The sequence below is a fragment of the Sorex fumeus genome, unplaced genomic scaffold (assembly GCF_029834395.1).
Source record: "Sorex fumeus unplaced genomic scaffold, SorFum_2.1 ptg000098l, whole genome shotgun sequence".
Classification (NCBI taxonomy): Eukaryota; Metazoa; Chordata; class Mammalia; order Eulipotyphla; family Soricidae; genus Sorex; species Sorex fumeus.
Window position 1 is genome coordinate 14,911,133 of NW_026606155.1, and position 24,912 is coordinate 14,936,044.

Sequence of the window (24,912 nt, forward strand, 5' to 3'; positions counted from 1 at the left end):
TATGTTTATTTTGGTTCCACACCTGGCAGCACTCAGGTAGTATTCTTGGCTTTATGTTGAGGGATCACTCTTTGAAGGACTTGGGGGGGGGGACCATAAATGGGTTGGCAGGGATTGAACCCTAGTCTGCTATATGCAAGGCAAATGCCCTTACCTGCTTACTCTGGCCATGTTGAGTTTAGTTTTTATAAATACTCTTAAACTCTAGAGGAGGAGGAGGAGGATTATGCTTTGACAATATAAAATTTTGTGTACTTTTGTAAATTGAAATTGAATTATATTTTTTTTTAATGGCGGGGATTAATACTAATTTATATTACTTTAAAGTTAAGAAATAGAGTGTTCTTAGACTGTGGCCATAGTGCTTTGTTTTCTGTGCCATTGTTGTTTTATTGCATTCTTAAATATGCCTTCTGAAGTACCTGTGATATCAGTATTTCAGAGTTGAGGAAAATGTGGGTCCTGGGAAAAAAATGTAAGCTTGATCCATTATATATAGTATTTTTTTTTTTCAATTGGAGAGGACAGTGAAGTGGCCCAGTTTCCTCATTTAGTTTTTTGGAGATTATATCTTTGATAGTGATGCGGAGTAGAAATATCTGGGCTATTATATTCTTTATTCAAAATACTGTGTGCCATTCTGTTTTAGTCCATACCATGGATCAGATGTTTTTATTCTTCTAACCTGCTTTGATGACTGTTCCTCCTATTGCCTAAAGTGCTGGCACTAGGATTTTAGGTCATCATAAATTAAAACATGATTTTCTTCACTCAGAGAATATTGAGATAATGGGTTTATCTTGTTTGTTCTCTGAAATTTGCGGAATCTAACACTCGATGTTCCTATGTAGCATTTCTATTTCTGATATGTATTTTTTTAAATGCTGTTAAAAGTAACATTCTGATAACTTTTTAGTTGGGAAAAAGAATTTTATACATTAAAATAATATAATATTCTTAATGGGTTAATACACATTTCAACAGTCAGTAAAATTGAATTAAATTTGAATTAGCAAGTCATGATTGTTGGGTTGTTAGGTGTATTTCTAATTCATTTTCCACAGTTCCTTAGTGTCCCTTGTTATTGTTGAAATCTTTAATGATTTTAGCTTTTCTAGTTGGTAGATATTGCCATAGCTGTTACTTACAGTAGAAATTAAAAACATTCAGGTGTCAATAGTTACATATATTTGAATGCAGAAAAATACAGAAAGCATGGTCAGATGTTTTCAAGTACTGTATGTACTATTTTGGAGATTTGTTTTGGTCCACACATGGTGGTGGTTAGGGTCTGCTCCTGGTTCTGCACTCGTGGATCACTCCTGGTAGTGCTTAGGGAACCAACCACATGTGGGGCTCAAACCCAGGTTGTCTGAATGCGAGGCAAGCACCTTACCCACTGTGCTACCTCCAGCCCAGCGTAATACCTTTTATAAAGGTGGGGGTATAGGGGTCAGTCCCCAGAGGTGCTCAGGTACTGAGGATTGCTCTCAGGGTCTCACATATGCTAAACATGTACTCTCCCACTTTACCTATCAGCTTGACCCTTTTTGTAGTATTTTTATCATTGTGAAGTAGCTTCTGATTTATTACTTGCACGTGTGCTTGTGTTTTTTTTTTTAATAGCTGCTGCACCACAAGTTATTGTTCCTGATTCTAAGCTCATACAGCATATGAATGCATCAAACATGGTAAGACTCAAAACAAGCTTTTCGCTTAGCTCTACTTATTCTAACCCAAACTGTGAGTATGCCTAGGTGTATTGTATTTTAACAGCTAGAAATTTATTCAAGACAGGCAAAATCACTCTTTCACTTTGTTGAAAATACTAAATTGAGCAGAAATCCAAGGTTTGATTCTTGATTCTTCTAAGGCTAATAAAGTCTGCAATTCCAGGCCTATTTGAAAATGCTGAAAGAATGTTACTAGTGGAAGTTACTTTATTTTCTTCTATTATGGGGGAACCTCCCCGAGGATAGTTGATTCAGAAGATCCATTAATTTGCAAAAGACCAGAAGTGCTAAGAAAAAAAAATTCAGTTTTTTAATAGATAAAACTGAGGGGCTGGGAAAAAACTGGGACTTGAGATAGTATAGCAGTTAGGGTGCATACCTAGTATGCTTCTGGATTCAACTCTTGCCACCTCAAGAGATATAAAGAAGGCACTTACTATGCACATGGCCAACCTGGGTTTGACCCCTGGCTCCTCCTCTGGTTTCCTGAGCTCAGATCCAGGAGTAAGCCAGGTGTGAACAACTGCCAGGTGCGAACAACAACAAATGAAAGAAATTTAGAGAAATAGAGAAAAAAATACGAGTGAATGGGCTTCTCCAGAGGGAAAACAACTACTAAGTACAAGATGGGAGCCAATTTCCAGAGTGGAGGGTGAATCTAGAATTTGCTATTTCTGAGGTATAATCACCGCTGAATTTGGTGTTTTCAATTTTTTTAACTTAGGATTTCCCATTAAATGTTAATTAACATAGCAGTAGTATGGAAGGAATCAGATCCTTATCTTTAACAATGTATGATTAGAGTAATACCTCCAAAAATTTCTCATAAATGGCTTTTTGGTTCTATTTAAAATACAGAGACTGTTAGTTTTGATTCACGCCAGACATTCCATTCTTAAATTAGTCAAAGATATTCTAGTGTTAGCATGAGATTTTTATTTTTTAGAGCTAGAATTTTTTTAACCAAAAAATAAAACTTAAATTTTTTTTGTTGAGTGATAAATATAGGCCTATATGGGCTGGAGCGATAGCTCAGTGGTAGGGCGTTCGCCTTACAAGCGGCCAACATGGTCGACCCGAGTTCGATTCCTCCGCCCCTCTCGGAGAGCCCGGCAAGCTACCGAGAGTATTCGATATGCCAGACACAGTAACAACAAAGTCTCCAATGGAGACGTTACTGGGCCCGCTCGAGCAAATCGACGATCAACGGGAGGGCCTTTACCTTTTACCTTTTATTCCAGGCCTATTTGTGATTAAAAAGTCAGATTGAAAGTAAGGCTCATCTCTCATAAATTACTTCCCTGTATATATACCAGTGACAGAACTGTAAGTTCTTTGTTAGAAGAAACTGCACTACTTGGTGAGGCCCACACTTGGTTACTCAGGACTAAATTTAGTCTCTGTGCCAAAGGGTCGTGGTAGTGTTTGGGAACTATATGCATTGCCTTGGATAGAACAGGGGTTGGCCACACCTTAATCCCTGTACTGCTCTCTCTGGCCTAAAATTGAAATTCTTGTATTAGAAGTAGTAGTGTCTCTGCTTCTAGTACAAGATACTGGAAAAATTCTTTGCATTAAAATCACATGATTTCATACCTATCGTTTCTTCCAAGATTTTTTATTATTCAAAAGTTCTGTTTTCCAGTCAAAGGCCATACATTTCTTTTCTACCCTGAAAACACAAGTCTCATTTTAGGATCTATATGTGCCATTTAGTTGAATGATTCTTAGTTGACATTTGATTTTGAAGAAATTCAAATGTTGTGGGAGAGAATTGGAGGGGGGCTTATTTTGAGGTGGAAATAGGGTTGGGCACACCTGGTAGTATTCATGGGCTTTGTGTCCAGAAGTGATCTCTGGAGTTGCTTGGGGACCATATGTGATTCCAAATCAGGATTGGCTACATGCAAGGCAAATGCCGCATGTTCTTTTATTATCTCCCTGGCCCAAGAATTTTGAGTTAGATTTGTGTCTAAAGAGAATGATTCAAAAATTAATGTTTAGGGGGCTGGAGAGATATTAACAGTGTGTAGAGCACTTGCCTTGCACATAGCCTACCCAGGGTTGGATTGTTGACATCCCATTTAGTCCTCTGAGCAATGTCAGCAGTGATTCCTAAGTGCAGAATCAGGAGTAACCCCTGAGCACTGCTGGGTGTGGCCTCTCCCACCACCCCCCAAAAAATAATGGGTTTGGGTCTCTTGCTGATTTACTGCATTTCTGTGGGTGAGAAGAGTGTGTGTGTTCAAACAGAACCTAGGTCAGACACAGTAAAATACATTAACATTTGTATTTCAGCATTTTTAAAACCATTGGTGACTGAGGTCAAACCTAGAACTTAATACACTCCCAACCTTATTTCAGTATATAGTTTAATTTTTCAGTGTTAGCTCTCTGTTACTTTACATGTTTAGAAACGTAATTAGTATTGGCGCTTTAGCAATAGTTTTTATTATTTAAGATCCTTATTAAGGTAATGTTTCATAACTGGTAAAAGTTTTGGGGGTTTTTGTCTATTATTTCAGTTCATAGTCATTAGACATAGTCCTTAATATTTTAGCCTTCAAAATGAAAATAATAATTGTATAATTTTGTAAGAATGTTGATGGTGTGATATATCAGATAGAGGCTGCTTGAATTTTTAGGCAGAAAAAAAATTTTATTTACCTAACTAGTTTTACAAGTTTTCTTTATGGAATTACTGCGCTCATGAATTATTTGTGTTAAGATATTCCATAAAGTTGTTTTTAGTAGATAATAGTAAAAGATGTTCTTATGATGTATCAGTCAATATTTACTAATGAAATCTTGAATGTATAGGGTGTGGATGTAGTTTGTGTCATATATGCGATAAAGAACTCTTACATCAGTTTACCAGTAGAGGGAGATCTACCAATCTTACAAAGTATGAATTATAGGCACTTAATATAGCTAGGTAGTCTATAGTAAATGTCAGTATGTTTCTTAAGCTTAAATTTATAGTTATAGTCTGTAGTTTTACTACAGACAAGATTTTAAAATATGTGAAATGCAAAATTTGCATTTCATAAAGAGCCTGCTGTTCAAGTAACTGAATTTCAGAAATATTGTATATTGTTAATGTATATAAGATTTCCTTCAAGCAGATTTCCTATTAACTGTAATCCATAACTTCTGTGGGACCCTAGGGTACTCTAAGGAGCCAGAGGGTGAAAATTGTGTGAATAGTGGGGGGGCCATGGTTTGAGATTGGTGGAGGCACAGAAGGGAGACAAAGTCAGAAAGGAGGGTGCCATCATAGGAAAAACACAGAGAAACCCTGCCTCTGAGCACCTTCTCCAGGGATAGAAACTGATTTTATTTACTGTACTTAATGGCTTCAAATAATTAGGTTGGACATTTAGGCCAGTAATAAAATTGAATTTATTCTTAGTGATTTATTGGTATTTAGTCTCATTCTTAGGACTTTTCATTTTAGTATGAAATGATAAATTTCAAATACTGTTACGAATAAGCCAGATAAACTGAGGTGCTGTTATACACATAACCTTTATTATTTTTCTTTTTTTTTTTACCAGAGTGCTGCTGCTACAGCTGCTACGTTGGCACTCCCTGCAGGTGTGACTCCTGTTCAACAAATATTAACAAATTCAGGTAATAAGGAATTATAGAGCATGTTTATATAACTCAAAATTGTGCTATCTAACCTTTGTTTTTATTGAAAGAATTTTTTTTTTTTACCAGTTTGCTTAGGTTACAACATGAATGAGAGAATCCAATTTTTTTTTCTCACTTAGTTTTTGTTTTGATTTGGTATTTTTGTATTCTGTTTGTGGTCAGAAGTTTTCCTGGCTTTTTGCTCAGGAGTGACCTTTGGCTATGCCTTGTGTCACCATGTGCAGAGAATTGAACCAGGGTCTGCTGCAGATAAGGCAGGTGTATTAACACCTGTATTATCTCTAGTCCTGTAAACTTCATCTTGGATAGACACATTTAACATGCTTAAGTTAGTCTTGGATCATTAGGATTAATTTATGGTGTCAAACTAAATTCTATGTTATCATAAAAATAAGGTAAAGGTAAAATAAGTTTATTCTGTTGTACATTAGATTGACAAATTTTACTCAAGATTTTTGGCATGTCAATATTTGAATTTCCAGTGCCTTGAAATATCTTTTATAATAAGTTTCTTGTTAATTTGTAAGGAACTTGGTAAAGGTTTATCTTGATATTACTAAGTAGATTTGTTCAAGATTTTGAGTCATCAAAAACATATTAAAGGGATTGCTTTCTGTTATATGACAGTGATTCAGCAGACTTAATGTTTTTAAGCAAATGGAATTAGTAGTGTGTGGCTTTGGTCAGGAGATTCATTTATGCTTTAATTTTTTTAAAGCTTTAAAACTGAGCAACCCCTGAAATGTCTGCTATTACTTACTGCTCTCTCATGACTCCTAACATGATAGTAAAGGTAATTTAAGTTTTTAATCAAAGCTCATTTGTCATTGAAACCTTAAAGAAGGCACTGGGGAGGTAGATTAGGAGTTAGTGCATATGCTTTGTATGCAGTCAACCCTAGTTGTTTCCCTGGCACCACAAGAAATGCCAGGTGCAGGTGGAAGGCTACTGAACACCACTGGTTAAGGCCCTTGGGACCACAGAGCACCATGCAGGTGGCGTGTATAATTCCAAACACTTGTAGGGCCTGAACAGTCGTGCATCCCTGGTTTCTTGCATCAAACCACCTCCCTGGTTGACTGAATATCAACCGTGGGGGAGGACTACTTGGGATGCCCTTTCCCTCCGAAATAGCTTACTGGAAAAAAGTTTCTTAAGGAATGATAAAGGAAAACATAACACCCATAGCAGTGTAATTCAATATGGAGAAGATAAGTTGGAGAAGATAAGGATTATAGTTTATTGTATATGCATCATATACAATATGATAAATAAAACTTTCAATAAAACTGTTAAGACAACTTGTAATTTCTAGGGGCTTTTGGTGCTTGACTTCCACTATGAATCAATTTGTTTTGATATGGTCACAGCTAAAACAGTAACTTGCAACATGCACTTTGCTTTAGGCCAGCTTCTTCAAGTGGTCAGAGCAGCCAATGGTGCCCAGTATATCTTTCAACCTCAGCAGTCAGTGGTTCTACAACAACAGGTTATACCACAAATGCAGCCTGGTGGAGTTCAAGCTCCTGTTATACAACAGGTAAATGAATCTTAAGTTATAAGAACTATATGGTCCCTCCTCTTATGAATTAGCCCCCATGTATGGATTATCTGGGTCATTCCATTATCTTTCCCATGACCTTTATACAAATTCTCAGTGTACTTCACAGTTTAATTTATATTTCAGTTTAAAACTAATTTTTTTCCCTTATCTCCCCGAACATGCTTTTCCTTCTACCACTCCCATGCAAACTAGTTACTTGGCGTTGATTGAGCAGGCATTTGCTGAGAGATTGAATGTCAAAGTTTTTGCAAAGAACAGGAAATTTAGGAGTGAACAAGCCATCATGAAACTAGATACCTATTTTCTTGTAGGGGTTATATGTACTTGTTCTTCTTACCGATTTAAGTAGTTGAAATTTCACGAAATCCTTCTAGCTCTTTAGTACCTTTATTTTTTTTTTTAACTTTCCTTGCAATTTTAACTTCTTTCCAGTTCCTTAATAAGTCAGAAAGTTTTTCCCACTTCAGAATCTTTTGTCATTTCTTTAATTCATGCTCATAATTTCTCACTCTAAATACTGGCCTCTTACTCGCTCTAATTTCCCTGCCATTATAGTCTTATGTCTTTTAACCTGACTACTACTCCTACGTATTCATGATTAGTTTTCTAAAAGTATTTTAATTTTTTCATAGCTTTGTAACTTGATGGGAAAAAGTTTGAACACCTTTGCATGGTGTGTGTGTGGTGGGGGGCAGAGAGGGAGGAGAGAAGATACTAAATTTTTAAATTTCTCATTATAACCTGTTTATTTTTTAGGTTTAATATTCACTTTATTGTAATTCTATATAGTATTGCTGCTAAAATTATTTTTTAACATGGTATTTTTTAAAAAATTTTTATTAGTGAAACACCATGAGGTACAATTGTAAGTAAAGGCCATGATACAATTGTAGACTTACATGGTACAATTGTAGACTTACAAATTTTTGTGCTTGGGTTTTAGTTATACAATGATCGAGTACCCATACCTCCACCAGTGCCCATTCTCCACCACCAGTGATCCCAGTATCCCTCCCACCCTCCCATCACCCCCATCCCACCCAGCCTCTGTGGCAGGGCATTCCCTTCTGTTCTCTCTCTCCTTTTGGGTGCTGTGGTTTGCAAAAGAGGCATTGAGTGGTAGTCATGACTCATTATAACCTATTTAGATCAGGCCTGCTCAAGCAAATCAATGAACAACGTGAGGACAGTGCTACAGTGCAACCTGTTTAGATAAAAGCTTTACAATTTTTGTGGTACCACAGAAAAATGAAAAACATGGTATTTCCTTGAGTAACGTAGTACTTTAAAATAATCTACAAAAGCACATAATATACTACTGTAATAATTCAGGCAAGATTAGAAGGAGTAATATCAACCAAGTCTACTCACAGCTTTCTAATTTTGTTCCTGCCATTACTTCTGGATATCACTTGATACTAATTTTCAATTTAGAAAGCAATCTTTGGCTTTCCCTCTAGCAACTTTCTGCACTATGTTTAACCTAATCAAGAAGATCATTGCTTGTCTCCTAAATTACAAACTGAAACCTGCTTTGAGATACTTTCTTAACTATGCTGAATAAATTTCAAGCTGAATTTATTATATGAAAACTCTTCTATGTTTTCATGACACCACTTTTTTTGTTACCTTCTTTGTTGTGCTACTAGTCTGTACATGTCTTAAGAGAAAAAACTTTGTATTCCTTGAATCTAACGGCAAGTAATTGACATTCAGTGCCTCTTAATATACAAGGCATTTTCTGCCTTTTTTTTTAATATTTTATTTTATTTATTTGTTTGTTTGCTTTTTGGGTCACACCCAGCGATGCACAGGGGTTACTCCTGGTTCATGCACTCAGGCATTACTCCTGGCTAGGCTTGGGGGACCACATGGGATGCTGGGAATCGAACCCCCGGGTCGGGCCACGTGCAAGGCAAACGTCCTACCCACTGAGCTATCACTCCAGCCCCCCATTCTCTGCTTTTTAAGTGGCTTCAGTAACATTGATAGATTTTTAAAAACTGCACGATGAAGTGAAATAATGGTAAGACAAAAGTAATTTTATCATATGCTAGATGATATTAAAACAAATGTTAAGTTCAGGGGCTGAAGAGATAGTACAGTGGGTAAAGCGCTTGTCTTGCACACAGCTGACCTGGTTTTGATCTCTGGCATCCTGTGTGGTCCCCCGAGGATCACCAGGAGTGATTTCCTGAGTGTAAAGCTATGAATCGTGTCCCCAAAATAAAAAAAAAAGAAGTGTTAAATTCACATAGAACATTATCTGATCACTGGAGCATCATAAAACTCAGTTTTTCTAATATTAAAAGCAGTGTTTATTTTCTTGCCCTGCTTATTCTGGTTCAGAAAGGGAGTGATTAAAGCTTAAAACTCCAGGAAACTAAGCCTGATTGTTCTCTTCCACCACATGATGTGCTTACACACCCATACTGAGATAGATAGGCCAGTGAGCCTCATGTGCACATCTTTTGGCTAGGAGTCCTAAAACCAAGAGTACCTGGGGGAAGTGAAGGGGGGGACCTGCAGAAACGGAGCGAATGTGCAAGTACCATATAGATAATGGCCCTGGCTGGAAATCATTTAGAAGAAAACTACGTTTGAATACCTGTATAGAAAGAACATTGTAGTAGACATAATATGTTAAAAGAGATTGTAGAGGGTAGACAAAATTTCAGAAATAATGTGATCTGGTAGTTCCATGGTTGCATGATAAAAATCATCTGATGAAGCATAAAATGAACAAGATAGAGTTCACATCAATGATACCCATATATTAAGAATGGTGCCTCCAGGAGGATTACTCCATAACTTAGAGGCCAGCCAGGTATCCTAGAGGAAAGGGCAGTTCAGATAGAGAAGGGAGCACCAAATAAAGTATGTTTGGAGGATCCTCCCAGGAGGGGAGATGCATGTCGAAAGTAGACTATGGACTGAACATGTTTGCCACTCAATGCCTCTTTTGCAGACCACAACACCCAAAAGGAAAGAGAGAACACAGGGGATTGCCCTGCCACAGAGACAGGGGGGATGGGGGGATGGGGGTGGGAGGGATATTATCCATGGTGGTGGAAAATGGGCACTGGTGGAGGGATGGGTATCTGATCATTGTATAATTGAAACCAAAGCACAAAAAATTGTAAATCTACAACTTTAAAAAAATAAAATAAAATGAAGGTAAAAAAAAATATGTTTTAGTTACTTCAGGTTATGGAAGGTTTTAAAAAAATAAAAACAGTGGGTCTAAAAAAAAAAAAAGAATGGTGCTTGTGTTTCCAGTTTCTGAAGCTACAGGGTGTTGTTGTTTGTAACCATTGTTAACATCCATTGTTCCAACAATAAATGACTAAAACCAGGAGAGATTCAGTGACTTCTCTTGCTAAATCTGTCTTTGAACTGGAATCCATACAGAGCTGTTGAGTATAGTGTTCAGTATGAAGGCAATATGGCCTAATAAAAATAGAACCAGAAAGTCTTAAGTTCAATTCTTGCCTTCTAAAATTTGCCTTTTAAATAGTTACAAGTTCCTAAAATTCTCCTTGCCTCCACCAAGTAAGTGGGAATAACAGAATTCTGGTCCAAGGGTACGGTGTATAAATAGAAGTGCTTGGTAAGTGAAACAGTGCCTTTAAAAGTTTTTTTTTTTCCTTTTGAAATTTGGTTAGGTGGAGAATCACTGGATTAGTACAGAAGTTAAACTATTTTTAGTGCTTTGATATGTTTTCACTGTATATGAAAGCATTTTTCAATCTTTTTTTACATCTCAATGTTGGTGGTTGGACCATTTTTGCTGATTCTTCAGCACTTAGACTAATTTTTGTGTACCAAGCAATGAAAACTGAACTGCCTGATCCTGAAAGTAGTTTCTAATATGTATTTCCTCCCCCCCCCCGTAGGTACTGGCCCCTCTTCCTGGAGGGATCTCACCACAGACAGGAGTTATCATCCAGCCTCAGCAAATCTTATTTACAGGAAATAAGACTCAGGTTATACCAACAACGGTGGCAGCACCTACACCAGCACAAGCACAGATAACTGCAACGGGCCAGCAGCAGCCACAGGCCCAGCCCGCTCAGCAGCAAACTCCATTAGTGTTACAAGTAGATGGAACTGGGGATACATCGTCTGAAGAAGATGAAGATGAGGAAGAAGACTATGATGATGATGAGGAGGAAGACAAAGAGAAAGATGGAGCTGAAGATGGGCAGGTAGAAGAAGTAAGTTTCTAGTCAAAGACTTGAAATGAGAAACTATTCAATCATTTCTTGGTGACAAACAGACAGATTTACCACTCCCTTCCCCCATTTTTCTTGGGCTGTTAGGGTGCTACACAATGTAAAATTTTAAATACAAAGTTAGATCTGACAGTACAGCTTTCAGATTGTATTTATCTTCCTCAAATACTGTTCCATTAGCTGGTAATAAATGTATACCAAATTAAGTTGTATTTATAAAAGTGGAGAAAATCTGCTTCTAAATACTTGGCTTATGCATTCATTATCTTTGTAGAAGCAGCTGGGTATGGTTTATATATATATATATATATATATATATATAGCTTCAGGAATTAAATAGAGATGGCAGTATTGGGGAGGAAATAGAAAACAGCTATTCAGCATTTTTTGTCCGTGTTCTACACCTGTTCTTTCGATACCTTTCTATTAATGTTTGTCTTTAGTTTAACACACCATCTTTATCATTTTTTAGTTAAATCCAGCATCATACGAATGTTTTTCTCACTGGTCCCAGTTATGCTCAGGATGATGTTTGTCCTGCTACAATTTTCATTGTTAATTGTAATCTTGTATGTTGTAGTACAGAATTGTTCTAAATTATATAAGCATTGTTTTTGTTAATAATTGTTTTAGTTGAATAGATAACAAAAAATATTTTTAAGATAGATCCTCTGGTGACCACATTTTACTTTCAGAATTTTATTCCTAAATTTCTCTGGGTACCTTTACCAGTGTTATCCTTTTCCTTCTGCCATCAGAATAACTGATGCTTAAATTTTTCTATGATTAGTCTTTATCTAGTGTCATATGCATTTATGTCCTTAAACAGTATATTGTATAGTGTTATTTTCCGGTTTATAACACAATGGAACAGTTATGTATTCTGCGATTTTTTTTTTTTTCTTCTCAAGTGTGGTATTCCTGAGGTTCATTCAAATTGTTGGATATGACTGTTTTCACTGTTGGATATAACATAGTTTATCAATTTTTTTGATATGCTGGATGTTACTATTTCTACTTGTTTATTGTTTTAAATGGTACTAAAATAATTCAGTGTGTGTCTTGGTACACATATGCTGCAAGAGTTCCTCTAAACATTGACTTGCTGGATCCTAAGGTATTCACATCTTCAACTTTACAATAAAATATCAAATTATACTGATTTCACTTCTGTCATTCAGTGCATAATTGGGCAGACATCTATTTCTTCACCAATACGTGGTATTGTTAGGCTTGTTAATTTTTATTAGTCTGGATGTCTTTGTTTTGGTTTTAATTTGTGTTTTCCTGATTACTGGTAAGTATGCCTCTCTGATTCAGATGCTTTTCTGTAGACAATAAAATCAAATGTGAAAAATGTCAGCTTTTCTTACCTTGTTGGCTAGTCTCTCCAGTACAATATTGATTAGAAATGCTAATGGAAAGTTACCGTAACTTTTTCTTAATTCTAAAAGGAATTCTTTTTATGATTCACAGTACTATTTACTGCAGGCTTTTTGTGAATGATTATAGTATTTAACACAGCAGGTAATTTCCTTTCCCCTCCGGTAGCACCATAGCACTGTCCTCCTGTTGTTCATCGATTGCTCAAGGGGGCACCAGTAACGTCTCCATTGTGAGACTTGTTATTGTTTTTGGCATATCGAATATGGCACGGGGAGCTTGTCAGGCTCTGCTGTGTGGGCGGGATACTCTCGGTAGCTTGTCGGGCTCTTTGAGATGGGCAGAGGAATTGAGCCCGGGTTGGCTGTGTGCAAGGCACTTTTAGTAGTAGCCTTGGGTGTTATTGGGAAAAGGGCTTTTATGTCCACCTGTTTTCTTAAAAAGAGATTTCTAGGGTGTGCCAAGTAATTTATTTTCAGAAAAGGAGATGGAGACTAAACAAATTTGGAAATCTGTTAAGCAAGTTTAAGGTTAAGAAAGTTTCCATATAGTCTCCTGAGCCCACAAGTAATAATCTCTGAGGACAGAGCCAGGATTACGTTCGGAGCGTAGCAGGTATGGCCCCAAACCAAAACCCAAAGTTTTTCTATCTGAGTTTGATGCTTAGCACCCTGTATGGTTCCCCAAGCCCTACCCAGAGTAATCGGAGAGCATAAAGCCAAGAGTAAGCCCTGAAAATGCATAGGTTATGGCCCCAAACCGCCCCCCCCCCAAAAAAAAACTGCAAAAAATGTTTTCTTGTATTATAAGTGAACATTGATTTATAAAAGAACATTAATTTTAACCTTGTTCTGTGGCTATTAAGATGATTCTTTAAACTATTTTGTTGAATTACCTTAGATTTTAGTTTGCAAACCAATCTTGTTTTGGTTTTTGGGTCACAACTGGCATTTCTCAGACTTAAGCCTGGTTCTGTCCAGGGATTGTTCCTGGCAGTACTTGGCAGTATTGAGGATCAAATAGGGTCAGTTGCATTCAAAAAAAGCACCTTACTCACTAAATTCTTTATTCAGTCCTTGTAAACCAATTTTGTTCATTGCATATTTTCACCGTTTTTATGAATTGCTGAATTAGCTTTGATCCAGACTTTCCTGTTCTTTGTATTCTTGCTAGGTTTTCAGGATTTTATAGTAACCTTAAAAAGCAAACTTTGTCAAGTGTTTTCCTCTAGCTTAGACTTTTTAAAAAAAAATTGTTTATTCTGTGAATATTTATTAAAACATGCTGCTAAAAATATGGATCTAAAAATCATACTCTGATCAAGTCTTGAGTCTTTTGAGGCAGTGAGGCTAACTTTTTTCAAAGACTATTTATCAAAAATCTCTAGTTTAACATTTTTAATGAGTTTATTTTTCCACCCCAGAACCATTTGGAAAACAATGATGTATTTGCCTATTTTATTTGTTATTGTCTTGAATGGTCTGATTTGTAAGAGAGTATAACCTATTTGATCTATGCACCCTTTTACAATGTGTTCAACCGCTTTATCTGATCACTGTTTGCATATTCAGTATATTTGAAAAGAATATGTTGGAAATGTATTCTGTATCAGGCAGTTAGACTTATGAATGAATTTTCTTTGGATATTTTATGTCCTTTTGACAATTTTTTATATGCTCACTCCAGTTGGTGAGATATGCTCAAATATCCTTTGATGCTGTTTATTTTGCTTTCTACTTTTTAAATATTTGAGCCTAAAATGTGTCCATGCAAACTTGAAATGAAGTTGTCCTAGTGCAGTGAATCAGTTATAATTATATCATCCTTCTTTATTTCCAGTAGTTTTTTTCCTTTTCTTTTTCTTTTGTCAATTACCTCCCTGTCTGGGGCCCACTATTTCATTTTATGTGATACCAAGAATCAACCTAATTTGACTTTGTTTGGAATTTGCCTGGTATGACTTTTATTCTTAAGTTTTCAAATTATTTAATACTAGAAAAATTTTACATGGACCAAGACTGCTCCGTATGGAAATAGTATTTTTTTCAACAAATAGTGATGAACTATGAATGTGCACATACAAAAAAAAGTGAAATTGAACTCTTAACCATATACAGAACTTGAATTTAATCAAAAACCTGAACTTAGAAGTTTAACTGTCTTAGAAGCAGTTTCACAAAATTGGATTTCACAATGGTTTCATAGATAATAATAATAAAAGTGTAAACAGTCATAGAAATAGTTGACAATAGGTTAAATACTTGTGTGTCAGGATAAAAGTGTGAAAACAAAATATAAACATGATACCTGATTGCAGATTAATGTGGTGAACTCTTAAATGACACCTCTTACGAGGATAGACAAATAGTCAAAAAGAGCACGTGAAAAGATGCTTAACGTCATTGTTTATTAGGGAAAGGCAAGCAAAACCACAATGAGATATAATTTTACATATACTAGAATGATTTTGATATTTTCAAAAAGAAAACGTGTGGATGTGGAGAAATAGATGTTCTTACTGTGTGTTGATCCTGTGATATGAAATATTTCTCTGGAAAATTATGTTCTTAAAAATACGATCAACAATTCAAATATTAAGTATGATAATTGGAAATGGGTATTCAAGCAAAAACTTGAACGTATGTGTTCATTGCAGCCCTATTCACTAAACTTAAAAGCAATCCCATTTCTTATCAGTTGAATAAAATGGGATATATTCATACAGTAGAAAGTTACTTCATGACAAGGAGCAAACTACTGCTATATGCTGTAACAGGGATGAATTTCAAATATCTAAAGAAGGCAAACCACATAATTATACGAGTATGTCCTTTGAAATACTCAGAATGGGCAAATCTTCAGAGCTTGAAAGCAGGATAATGGTGGTCAGGGAGAAGGGTTTATGGGGAGTGGCTGCTTTAAAAGGTGAAATTATTTTGGAATTAGTTCAGGGCTGGAGTGATAGCACAGCGGTAGGGCGTTCCCCTTACAAGCGGCCAACATGGCTGACCCGAGTTCGATTCCTCCGCCCCTCTCGGAGAGCCCGGCAAGCTACCGAGAGTATCTCACCCGCACGGCAGGGCCTGGCAAGCCCCCCGTGACATATTCGATATGCCAGACACAGTAACAACAAAGTCTCCAATGGAGACGTTACAGGGCCCGCTCGAGCAAATCGATGATCAACGGGAGTGCCTTTACTTTTACTTTTAGTGCAATGGTTAGACACATTATGGATACAGTAAGTGGGAATGAATTATAAGTTTAAAGTGGTGAGTATTTGAATTTCACCTCAATATATTAAAAGTTTTACATGGTATTTCAAGATGAAATATTTTTGCGTGTAAATATACATATATAGATATGACATGTAGGTTTATCTAAGTATATGCTCAGACTTAATACTACAATAATTTTACTCAACTTTTACTAAAATTTACTCTCAGCTTTTACTTTGTTCTTTGAGGTCTTATTTAACAATGTTACTTTATAGATTGCTAGTTTTTAATATTTTTATATCTATTTGCCAAAGATGGACGATAACAAGTTAGATCATGGCCTTTTGGTACTAAGATGGAAGTTTCCTCTTATTTCTAATTGAATTATCTTAATTATAATAAACCATTTCCATCAAAGTGGCATATTCTGAGTTTTATTCTTTATTTACAAATTGCTAGCTCATTTGTGACCCTTTTCTCTCCAATTTCACCACTGTTTTCCCTTTTCTGCTTTGTCTTTGTTCATAGTACTATTTACTCTGTTTTTTAAATTTTCATAGCTCTGTAGTTCTTCTTACAGGCATTAAAAAGTTGAAAGAGGGGCTGGAGTGACGGTACAGTGGGTAGGGTGTTGTTTGCCTTGCATGTAGCTGATCCAGCTTTGATACCTGGCACTGTATATGGTCTCCTAAACCCACCAGGAGTGATCTTGAGCAGAGTCAGGAGTAAGCCCTGAGCACTGCTGGGTGTAGGCCCAAAACAGAACAACAAAAAGTTGAAAGAATTATCTTGTGCTTTTTTTTTCTTTTTGGGTCACAACCACGGATGCTCAGGGGTTTCTCTTGGCTCTGCACTCAGGAATTACTCCTCGCGGTGCTTGGGGGACCATATGGGATGTCGGGGATTGAACTTGGGTCAGCTGCGTGCCCTACCCGCTGTGTTATCGCTCCAGCCCTCTTGTGTTATTTTTTAATGAAGGAAATAAACATTTTTTTATACTTGCAAATTATGTAACTTAGTTTTGTTTATTGCTGAAATTTCAGTGATACTGGTTAAAACCTCGTTGTATATGTATGCATCTGGCAGCACTCAGAAAACAGCCAGTTTGTGTTTCTTCTCAACTAGTAGAAGGGTCTTTTTCCAATAACATGAAATACAAACAAAACATTTTTTCTTTTAAAGGAGCCCCTTAATAGTGAAGATGATGTGAGTGATGAAGAAGGACAAGAGCTGTTTGATACAGAAAATGTTGTAGTGTGCCAATATGATAAGGTAAGGATTTTTTCACATTGCTAGCATTTTTATTGTAATTTATTACCTTTTCTGCCTTGTTTTAGGCATTTGTGCAGCTTGTTAAGAATAAACACTGTAGGGGCTGGAGAGAGAGCACAGTGGGTAGGGCATTTGCCTTGCATGCAGCTAATCCGGGTTCGATTCCCAGCATCCCATATGGTCCCCCGAGCACCATCAGGAGTAATTCCTGAGTGCAGAGCCAGGAGTCACCCTGTGCATGGCTGGGTGGGTGTGACCCAAAAAGCAAAAAAAAAAAAATAATAATAAAATAAAAAAATAAACACTGTAATTGAAAGAATTCTTAGTCTAGTAGATCATTTTAATAGAATGGAAAAGTATTTTGTCATTTTACATTCGAAAAATAAGTTATAAGTGAAATAATGAAAAGAAATGTATGTTTTTTTCAATGTAGACTCACTGATATCTTTCAGTTTGTTTAATAAAAGTTAATAAAGTCCCTTCAGGTTTATTCTTTACTATCAGCAGTAATCCAGTGGGATATTCTGTTTTCTTTTTAGCTTCCACTTTCTGAAAACTTAAAGATTTTGATTTAGTCTTCATAATTGTTATTGTTAAGAAGAGAACAAGGGCAGTAAGTAGAACGTAGGTTCTTACAGAAAATCCTAAAAAGTTAGTTAGCTCTACTATATTCTTGGTAGCATTAAGGAACTTTGAAATTCTGTGAGAATTAGCTATCGATTCCTTGTTTCCTTGACTTTTAAAAAGTGATTCTTCAAGGCCAGAGAGATGGTAATACAAGTGAAGACATTTGCCTTAGATGTGGCAGACCCAGATTTGGTCCCTGGAAACCCATCTAGTCCCCTGATCCTCAAGAGTAATCCCTGAGTTTTTGGAATGCAGTAATTTTTAACAGGTTTATATATTGTATTTATAATTCAATGTTTTAGGCTCAGCAGAGGACTTAATAGTAAATTCTCTAACAGAAGCAGTTAGGTTTATTATAAATACTGCATTTATTTGTTGAGTGAATATTTACTAAGTGTCTGACTGGACTAGATTATGTAGAATATGTGTTCTGCAAGAATTTTCTATACAAGTGGTTAAAATTTCAAATTAATGTTACTTTTATAGAAATGAATGTTATAGGTATTCTTGTTTATTGCAAATAGATCTATAGGGAAACATGTGACAATTCGTCTTACCAATTGCAAAGTGATAGCACAGTGGGTAGGGCGTCTGCCTTGCACGCAGCCAACATGGCCGACCCGAGTTCGATTCCTCCGCCCCTCTCGGAGAGCCCGGCAAGCTACCGAGAGTATTCAATATGCCAGACACAGTAACAACAAAGTCTCCAATGGAGACGTTACTGGGCCCGCTCGAGCAAATCGACGATCAACGGGAGGGCCTTTACCTTACCTTACCTAATTGCAAAGTGAAACCAGTAATAGACACCAATGATGAATGATATGACTGAGAATTATCAGAGCATACATTTCTATAAATTAGGACTTTAGGACGAGTGTTCCTAGTACCCTACACTAGGCACATTATAATGTAATTTCTAACTAATATTCTTTAGATTATCAAGGCTAGAACATGAAACGCCAGTATTTTGTCAGGAAGTTTAAGTGATCTTCTTGCAGCTGATTTATCCAGAACACAATTTTATGATAGCAGAATGTCAGACTTACTAGATAATAGATGACATTTACTGAATTTGACAAAAGACTTTGCTCGAATTTTTATTATATTTTTCTTTGATAGCACAGTGATAGGGTGTTTGCCTTGTACACAGCCAGCCTTGCCGAGCCAGGTTCGATTCCTCCACCCTTCTCGGAGAGCCCGGCAAGCTACCGAGAGTATCTTCGCCTGCACGGCAAAATCTGGCAAGCTACCTGTGACGTATTCAGTATGCCAAACACAGTAACAAGTCTCAAAATGGAGACGATACTGGGCCTGCTTGAGCAAATCGATGAACAATTGTTTCTTTGATACATATAGTAATTGAAAGTGTTAAGTTTAAAGTGTCTTTTTTTGCTCCCAGGCATTTTAATATTTCAAATTAAAAATAGTTTTAAATAGTGTTGAATGATAAAAGATTTTGTAAAGTGAGAGCTAGTATTTAGAATGAAATCTTGGGATTGAAGGGGCTGAAGTAAAAGTACAGCAGGTAGGGCATTTGCCTTGTACACATATGACCCAAATTCCATCCCTGGCATCCCATATGGTCCTCCATGCATCACCAGACGTAATTCCTGAGTGCAGAGCCAGGAGTAACCCCTAAGAATCAACAGGTGTGATTCAAATAAGCCAACACACACCCCCACAAAAAAAACCAAAAATCCAAAAAACTTTACTGGAGAAGTGGGAGTTTAGTATTCTAGTCAATAAAATAAGAAAGAACTGTTGAGATATGGTATTGGCCTGCTTATATTTTGAGGGGTTTTTTTTGCAGTCTATAATCTTCAGAAATGCAAGACTGAATCAGAATTCGTGGAATAATGACATTTGTGTTCACGATCACCCTGTTGTTCGTCGATTGCCTTGAGCAGGCACCAGTAACGTCTCCTTCTTCCTAGCTCTGAGATTTTAAAAGAGCCATTACAGTGCTCTTTCAGGGTTAGGAGAATGAGACCTATCATTGTTACTGGTATTTGGCATATTGAGTACGACACGGGAAGTTTCCCACGCTCTGCCATGCGGGCAGGATACTTTTGGTAGCCTCAGATGTTGTGTTACCAGTCAAATTACTAAGTGCGATGAGTTAAATATAGAAAGGCAGATTTCATTCTTAAATAGTTAGATTAGGACTGCATACTTACAGGTGATTTTACTTAATGTTTGTCATTAGGAAGTTTAAGAGAACTTATCCAGAACTCTGCTTTATAAGAGGTTTTTTTTTTTTTTGTTAGAGGTTATTGGGTTTCAGGCATTGTTGAAGTAGGCCCCCCCTTTTTTTTATTAATTGAATCATCGTGAGATAGAGCATTACAAAACTGTTCATTATGAGTAAGGCTAATAAATGAATTATATTTTAGGTTTACTCTGTGATTAAATAGGTTCTACTTTGTGATAAAAATATTTAAATAGGGTATTTATGTTATGTATGGCTCTTGTGAAGATAATGTTTAAAGACTAGTTCTATGATTAGTGACAGAACCTGCCATATGTGTATGTCTAGCTGCAGGCATGACTGGACTGGTGTGATGGTAGCGAGGTGTATAGTACCTTAAGTTACAGAAACAAGGGGGGACAGTTGGAGGGGTTGATCCAGGGATGCTCCCAAGCAGTCTAGGATCTGGAAGTCAATCTTGGTGGTACCTAGCCAACCTGGTCATGGATCACGGGAGGTACCTTAACCCTGAATTCGCTTCCTGACCGTTGGTCATGGTTCAGTGCAATGACCTGAAGATGTGCTACTCAGGCCTTTTAGTTGGGACCTTTTAGTATGGTCCAGGACCATAGTTGGGTTGGTCTTTGGTAATCCTGGGTCAGCGTAACCCCTCTTGGCCCAGGCTTTATGGGATGCTGGGATTAAGTCTGAGTTGCCTGCTTGAGTGCACAGTACAGCACACCTACCCATTTACTATTTCTCCTGTCCAAGACTGGATTTGATTGCTGGCACCACATGATTTCCTTAGGATACTTGGGAGCATCTCCCAAAACCATCACCCCTCCCTCATCCCCGAAAGACCTTAAGATGAATGAAAGTGTAAATAAAACATACTAAAATTTACAGGATACGGTCTACTAAGAACAACTGTATGCCTGCAAATTGAACTACCTAGATAAAATACTTAAATTCTTTTTTTTTTTTGCTTTTTGGGTTCACACCCAGCGTTGCTCAAGGGTTACTCCTGGCTTTGCACTCAGGAATTACTCCCGGCAGTGCTCAGGGGACCGTATGTTATGCTGGGAATTGAACCCGGCTCCGCCGCATGCAAGGCAAATGCCCTACCCACCGTGCTATTGTTCCAGCCCCCAAAATAGTTAAATTCTTAGCAACAAACTGTTACCAAAATGAAATTTTAAAAAGTAGAAAACATGAACAGACTAATAGTACAGAGATCAGATCAAGTAATGACCTAATAAGTCCACAGTGAGTTGGCAGCATCAGTGAATTCTACCAGGCATTTAAAGAGGAATTTATCTAATTTCTTCTCAAATTCTCCCAAAACATAAAAGGGGGAGAGAACTCTTCCATTATCATCTTTAGGGATTAATACAGTACCCTCATGTCAAAACTAGACAAGGGATTTCAGAAGAAAACTATAGGCTTATTTCCCTGATGAATTTGTCACTGTCACTGTCCTCACGTTGTTCATTGATTTGCTCAAGTGGGCCCAGTAACGTCTCCGTTGTGACACTTGTTGCTGTGTTTGGCATATCGAATATATCACGGGTAGCTTGCCAGGCTTTGCCCTGTGAAGAGCCACTTATAATAACTTAACAAAGTAGATATGGAGAGAATGTTTCAGCGTATCATAAAACAAAACAAATACTACATTAAAAAATACCCACAGCTAATATAATCAACAGTAAAAATGTAAAAAAGTCTTTACTTTAAGATCAGATACCACTTTTTTTCCAGCATGATATGGGAAATCCTAGCCAGAAAAATTAGGCTATAAAATTAAATAAAAAGACATTCAAATGGAAAGGAATAAGTAAAAATAATTTCAGCTGACTTACTATATAAAGAAAACTCTAAAATACTCCTACTCTCCCTCCATGGCGCTAGAAGATAGTACAGCAGGTAGGGCACTTGCCTTGTTTGTATGTAGTCTACCTGGGTTCGATCGCCAGCACCCCACATGGATTTCTGAGCCCCATCAAGAGTGATCCCTGGGTACAGAGCCAGGAATAAACCTTGACCACAGCTGGGTGTTGCTCAACCCCTCTTCCCCAAATAAATTTACCCCCAGAAAATCTGTTAAGATTTAAATAGTTTTATAGTAATCAGTTGCACTTCTATACCTTAATAATGGACTATCAGAGATACATGAAAAAGGCAGACCCAAGTGTAATTGCATCAAAAAGAATAAAATATCTAGGAATAAATTTAACCACGGGTATTAAAGTTCCCCCGTGCCTGGCTGTCCTCACCGGGGCCCCTTGGAGGAGGGCGGATTGACTTTCCCTCTCCGCCCTGAGTAGAGCCCCAACAGCTGAAGACCTCCGGGACCCAGCCAAAGCCATGCTGAGACCACTCTCCACACGCTTGGACGAGGAACCGGTAGAGGAACCCAGGTGTGCGGGATCTGGGGCTGAGATCTCCAAGCCTACTCGGTTCGGGACTGGGCCTCATCCACCCAGATCCCCCACCTTCCAGTAGCTAGACAGTTACACCCACCAACTGCCGTGTAACCCCATCAACAGCCAGGATCCAGAGACTCTAAAACCAAGCTCCCAGAAGAATAAGACCTCTTATTATTTACTTCTCACTCTCAGAGAACCCAGCAGGCTACTGAGAGTATCATACCCGCCTGTATGCCTGACTAGGAACACCTGTAAAGGTGATTAGAGGTTGCCCCAAAAGCTTTCATCCCTCTTGGAGAGCCCGGCAAGCTACCGAGAGTATCCCGCCCGCACGGCAGAGCCTGTCAAACTAACCGTGGCATATTCGATATGTCAAAAACAGTAACTATGAACGGTCCTCATTCCCCTGATCCTGAATGAGCCCCCAATATGTCATCGGGCTACACTAGCACATGAGGGACAAATGGAGACGTTACTGGGCCCGCTCGACCAAATCGATGAACAACAGGGTGATAGTGAAAGTGATTAAAGGTCCTCTTAAAAATCATAGAACACAGACAAAAGCATATGTAGGTGGAAAAATACTCTGTTCTTTGGATTAGAATATTTAATATTAAAATGTTCATACTAAACATTGATTACCTAAAGTAACTATAGATTCAGTGTAACTTTTTGAATGGAATTTTTCACAGAAATAGAACAATACCAAAGATTTGGGTCAAACTACAAAAAACTTTGAATAGCTGAAACAATCTTGAGAGAGAACAATTCTGGTATCAATTATATAATTATAACACCATCAACACTGAATGGTGTTAGTATAACCCAAGCATAGAGCAATGTGATAGAGTAGCCCATAAATAAACCTGTATATATCATTTTATGGCAAAGGAGCCAGAACTATCCAATGGGGGAAAGAAGAGGTTTTTGTTTTTGTTTTTAAGTAAATAGTACAAGAGAAACTGGCAGCCATGCGGAAAAGAATGAAACTGCCTGATAAACCCAAAATTCTCTCAACAGTTGAATATAGCCCCAAAACTATCAGACTCTTAGGGAAAAAGCGTGGATTGTATGCTCTTTGGCCTTAGCCAGGAGCTTATGGTTTGACGCAGAGACATTGCAAGTGGGGATTACATCAGATAATTCTGCACAGCAAAGGAAACCATTAAATTGAAAGGGCAGGGGCTGGAGCAATAGTGCAGTGGATAGGGGACTTGCTTTTCACACTGCCAACATGCGTCTGATCCTCAGCATCCCCTATGGTCCCTTGAGCACCGCTAGAAGCAATTCCTGAGTGGAGAGTCAGGAGGTAACCACTGAGCCTCGACAGGTGTGATGTAACCCAGAAGCCAATAAAAAGAAAAAAAGCAAAAGGGCAACTTACAGAATAGAGAAATTGGCTAATCAGATAGCTGATGAGTTAATTTCCGAAATATATAAAGAATTGTGCAACCTGATAGCAAAATAAAGCCAAAAAATAATCAGGTTAAAGTGATAGCTTTTTAAAAGAATTGACATGCTTGCTTTGGATTTGCAAATTCTGGTTTTGTCCCTGTCACTGTATGATCCCCGAGTGTTACCTAAGAGTAACTCCTGCAGTGGAAGTAGGAGTAGCCACTGAGCATTTACCAGGTGGCTTCTAAAATGAAGCACCACCAACAATTTCAAAGGAACATGAAAAGGTACTAGACATCAAAAATCAGAAATGCAAGTCAAAATTACAATGAGAGATCATATTTGTTAGACTGATTTTTCAAAAAGACTAAAAATGTCAAGGATGTAGAGAAAAGGAATCTGTTGTGCATTGTTAGTAGTAATTAAAACTGGTACAGTCACTGTGAAAAGTGGTTTTCACATTCTCAAAAATTGCATGTAAAAGCAAAGAAGATAAAAGTACAAGGACATGCCACCTCCACATTCTTTACGGCATTATTTACTCAATACTAAAGCAATTTATATTGATGAATGACTAATAAAAATATGAATGTGTATATGCATACATTATAGCCATTCCTCTTGACATTCGTAGTTGAATCTATATTTAATCTCTGGACTCTAGGCAAAAATTTAAGCTTGTAGAAAGGGGAAAAGATTGGTTGCCAAGGGTTGTTAGTAGGCACCACTGTGATGGTGAAATGAGTGAAAATAGCCAAAAAATAGAGATTTCTAGTTATGAAGTATAGGGCGAATATTGCTAATACAGTTTGATGATTGTCACTGTCCTCCGGTTGCTCATCTATGCACAAGCGGGCCCAGTAATGTCTCCATTTTGAGACTTGTATTACTGTGTTTGGCATATTGAATACATCACGGGGACCTTGCCAGGCTTTGCTGTGTGGGCAAGATACTCTTGATAGCTTGCCGGGCTCTCCGAGAGGGGCGGAGGAATCGAACCTGGCTTGGCCGGGCTGGCTGTGTGCAAGGCAAACGCCCTACCACTGTGCTATCGCTCCAGCCCTTGATGACTGTAGTGAATAATATTGTGTATTTGCATGTCGCTTAAAAGACTAGCTGGTTGTGATAATAGAAGCTTCTAGTTATAAAGTATCACAATCACAACCACGACCATCCTGTTGTTCGTCGATTGCCTCGAGCAGGCCCCAGTAACGTCG

At 37.5% G+C, this 24,912-nt stretch overlaps 1 protein-coding gene and 1 non-coding gene across 2 annotated transcripts in view; both read left to right on the forward strand.

Annotated features, from left to right (window-relative positions):
- Positions 1–24,912, forward strand: part of GTF2A1 (general transcription factor IIA subunit 1) — a 41,328-nt gene that overhangs the window by 13,716 nt on the left and 2,700 nt on the right. Inside the window, exons 4-8 of the mRNA XM_056134454.1 lie at positions 1,627–1,691; positions 5,291–5,366; positions 6,797–6,930; positions 10,851–11,171; positions 16,970–17,059. Of these exons, the coding sequence (XP_055990429.1) occupies positions 1,627–1,691; positions 5,291–5,366; positions 6,797–6,930; positions 10,851–11,171; positions 16,970–17,059 (686 nt within the window). The remainder of the gene's footprint in view (positions 1–1,626; positions 1,692–5,290; positions 5,367–6,796; positions 6,931–10,850; positions 11,172–16,969; positions 17,060–24,912) is intronic.
- Positions 692–836, forward strand: LOC130042248 (small nucleolar RNA SNORA79). The gene has a single exon (XR_008795186.1). It is a non-coding gene; the product is annotated as a small nucleolar RNA SNORA79 (small nucleolar RNA).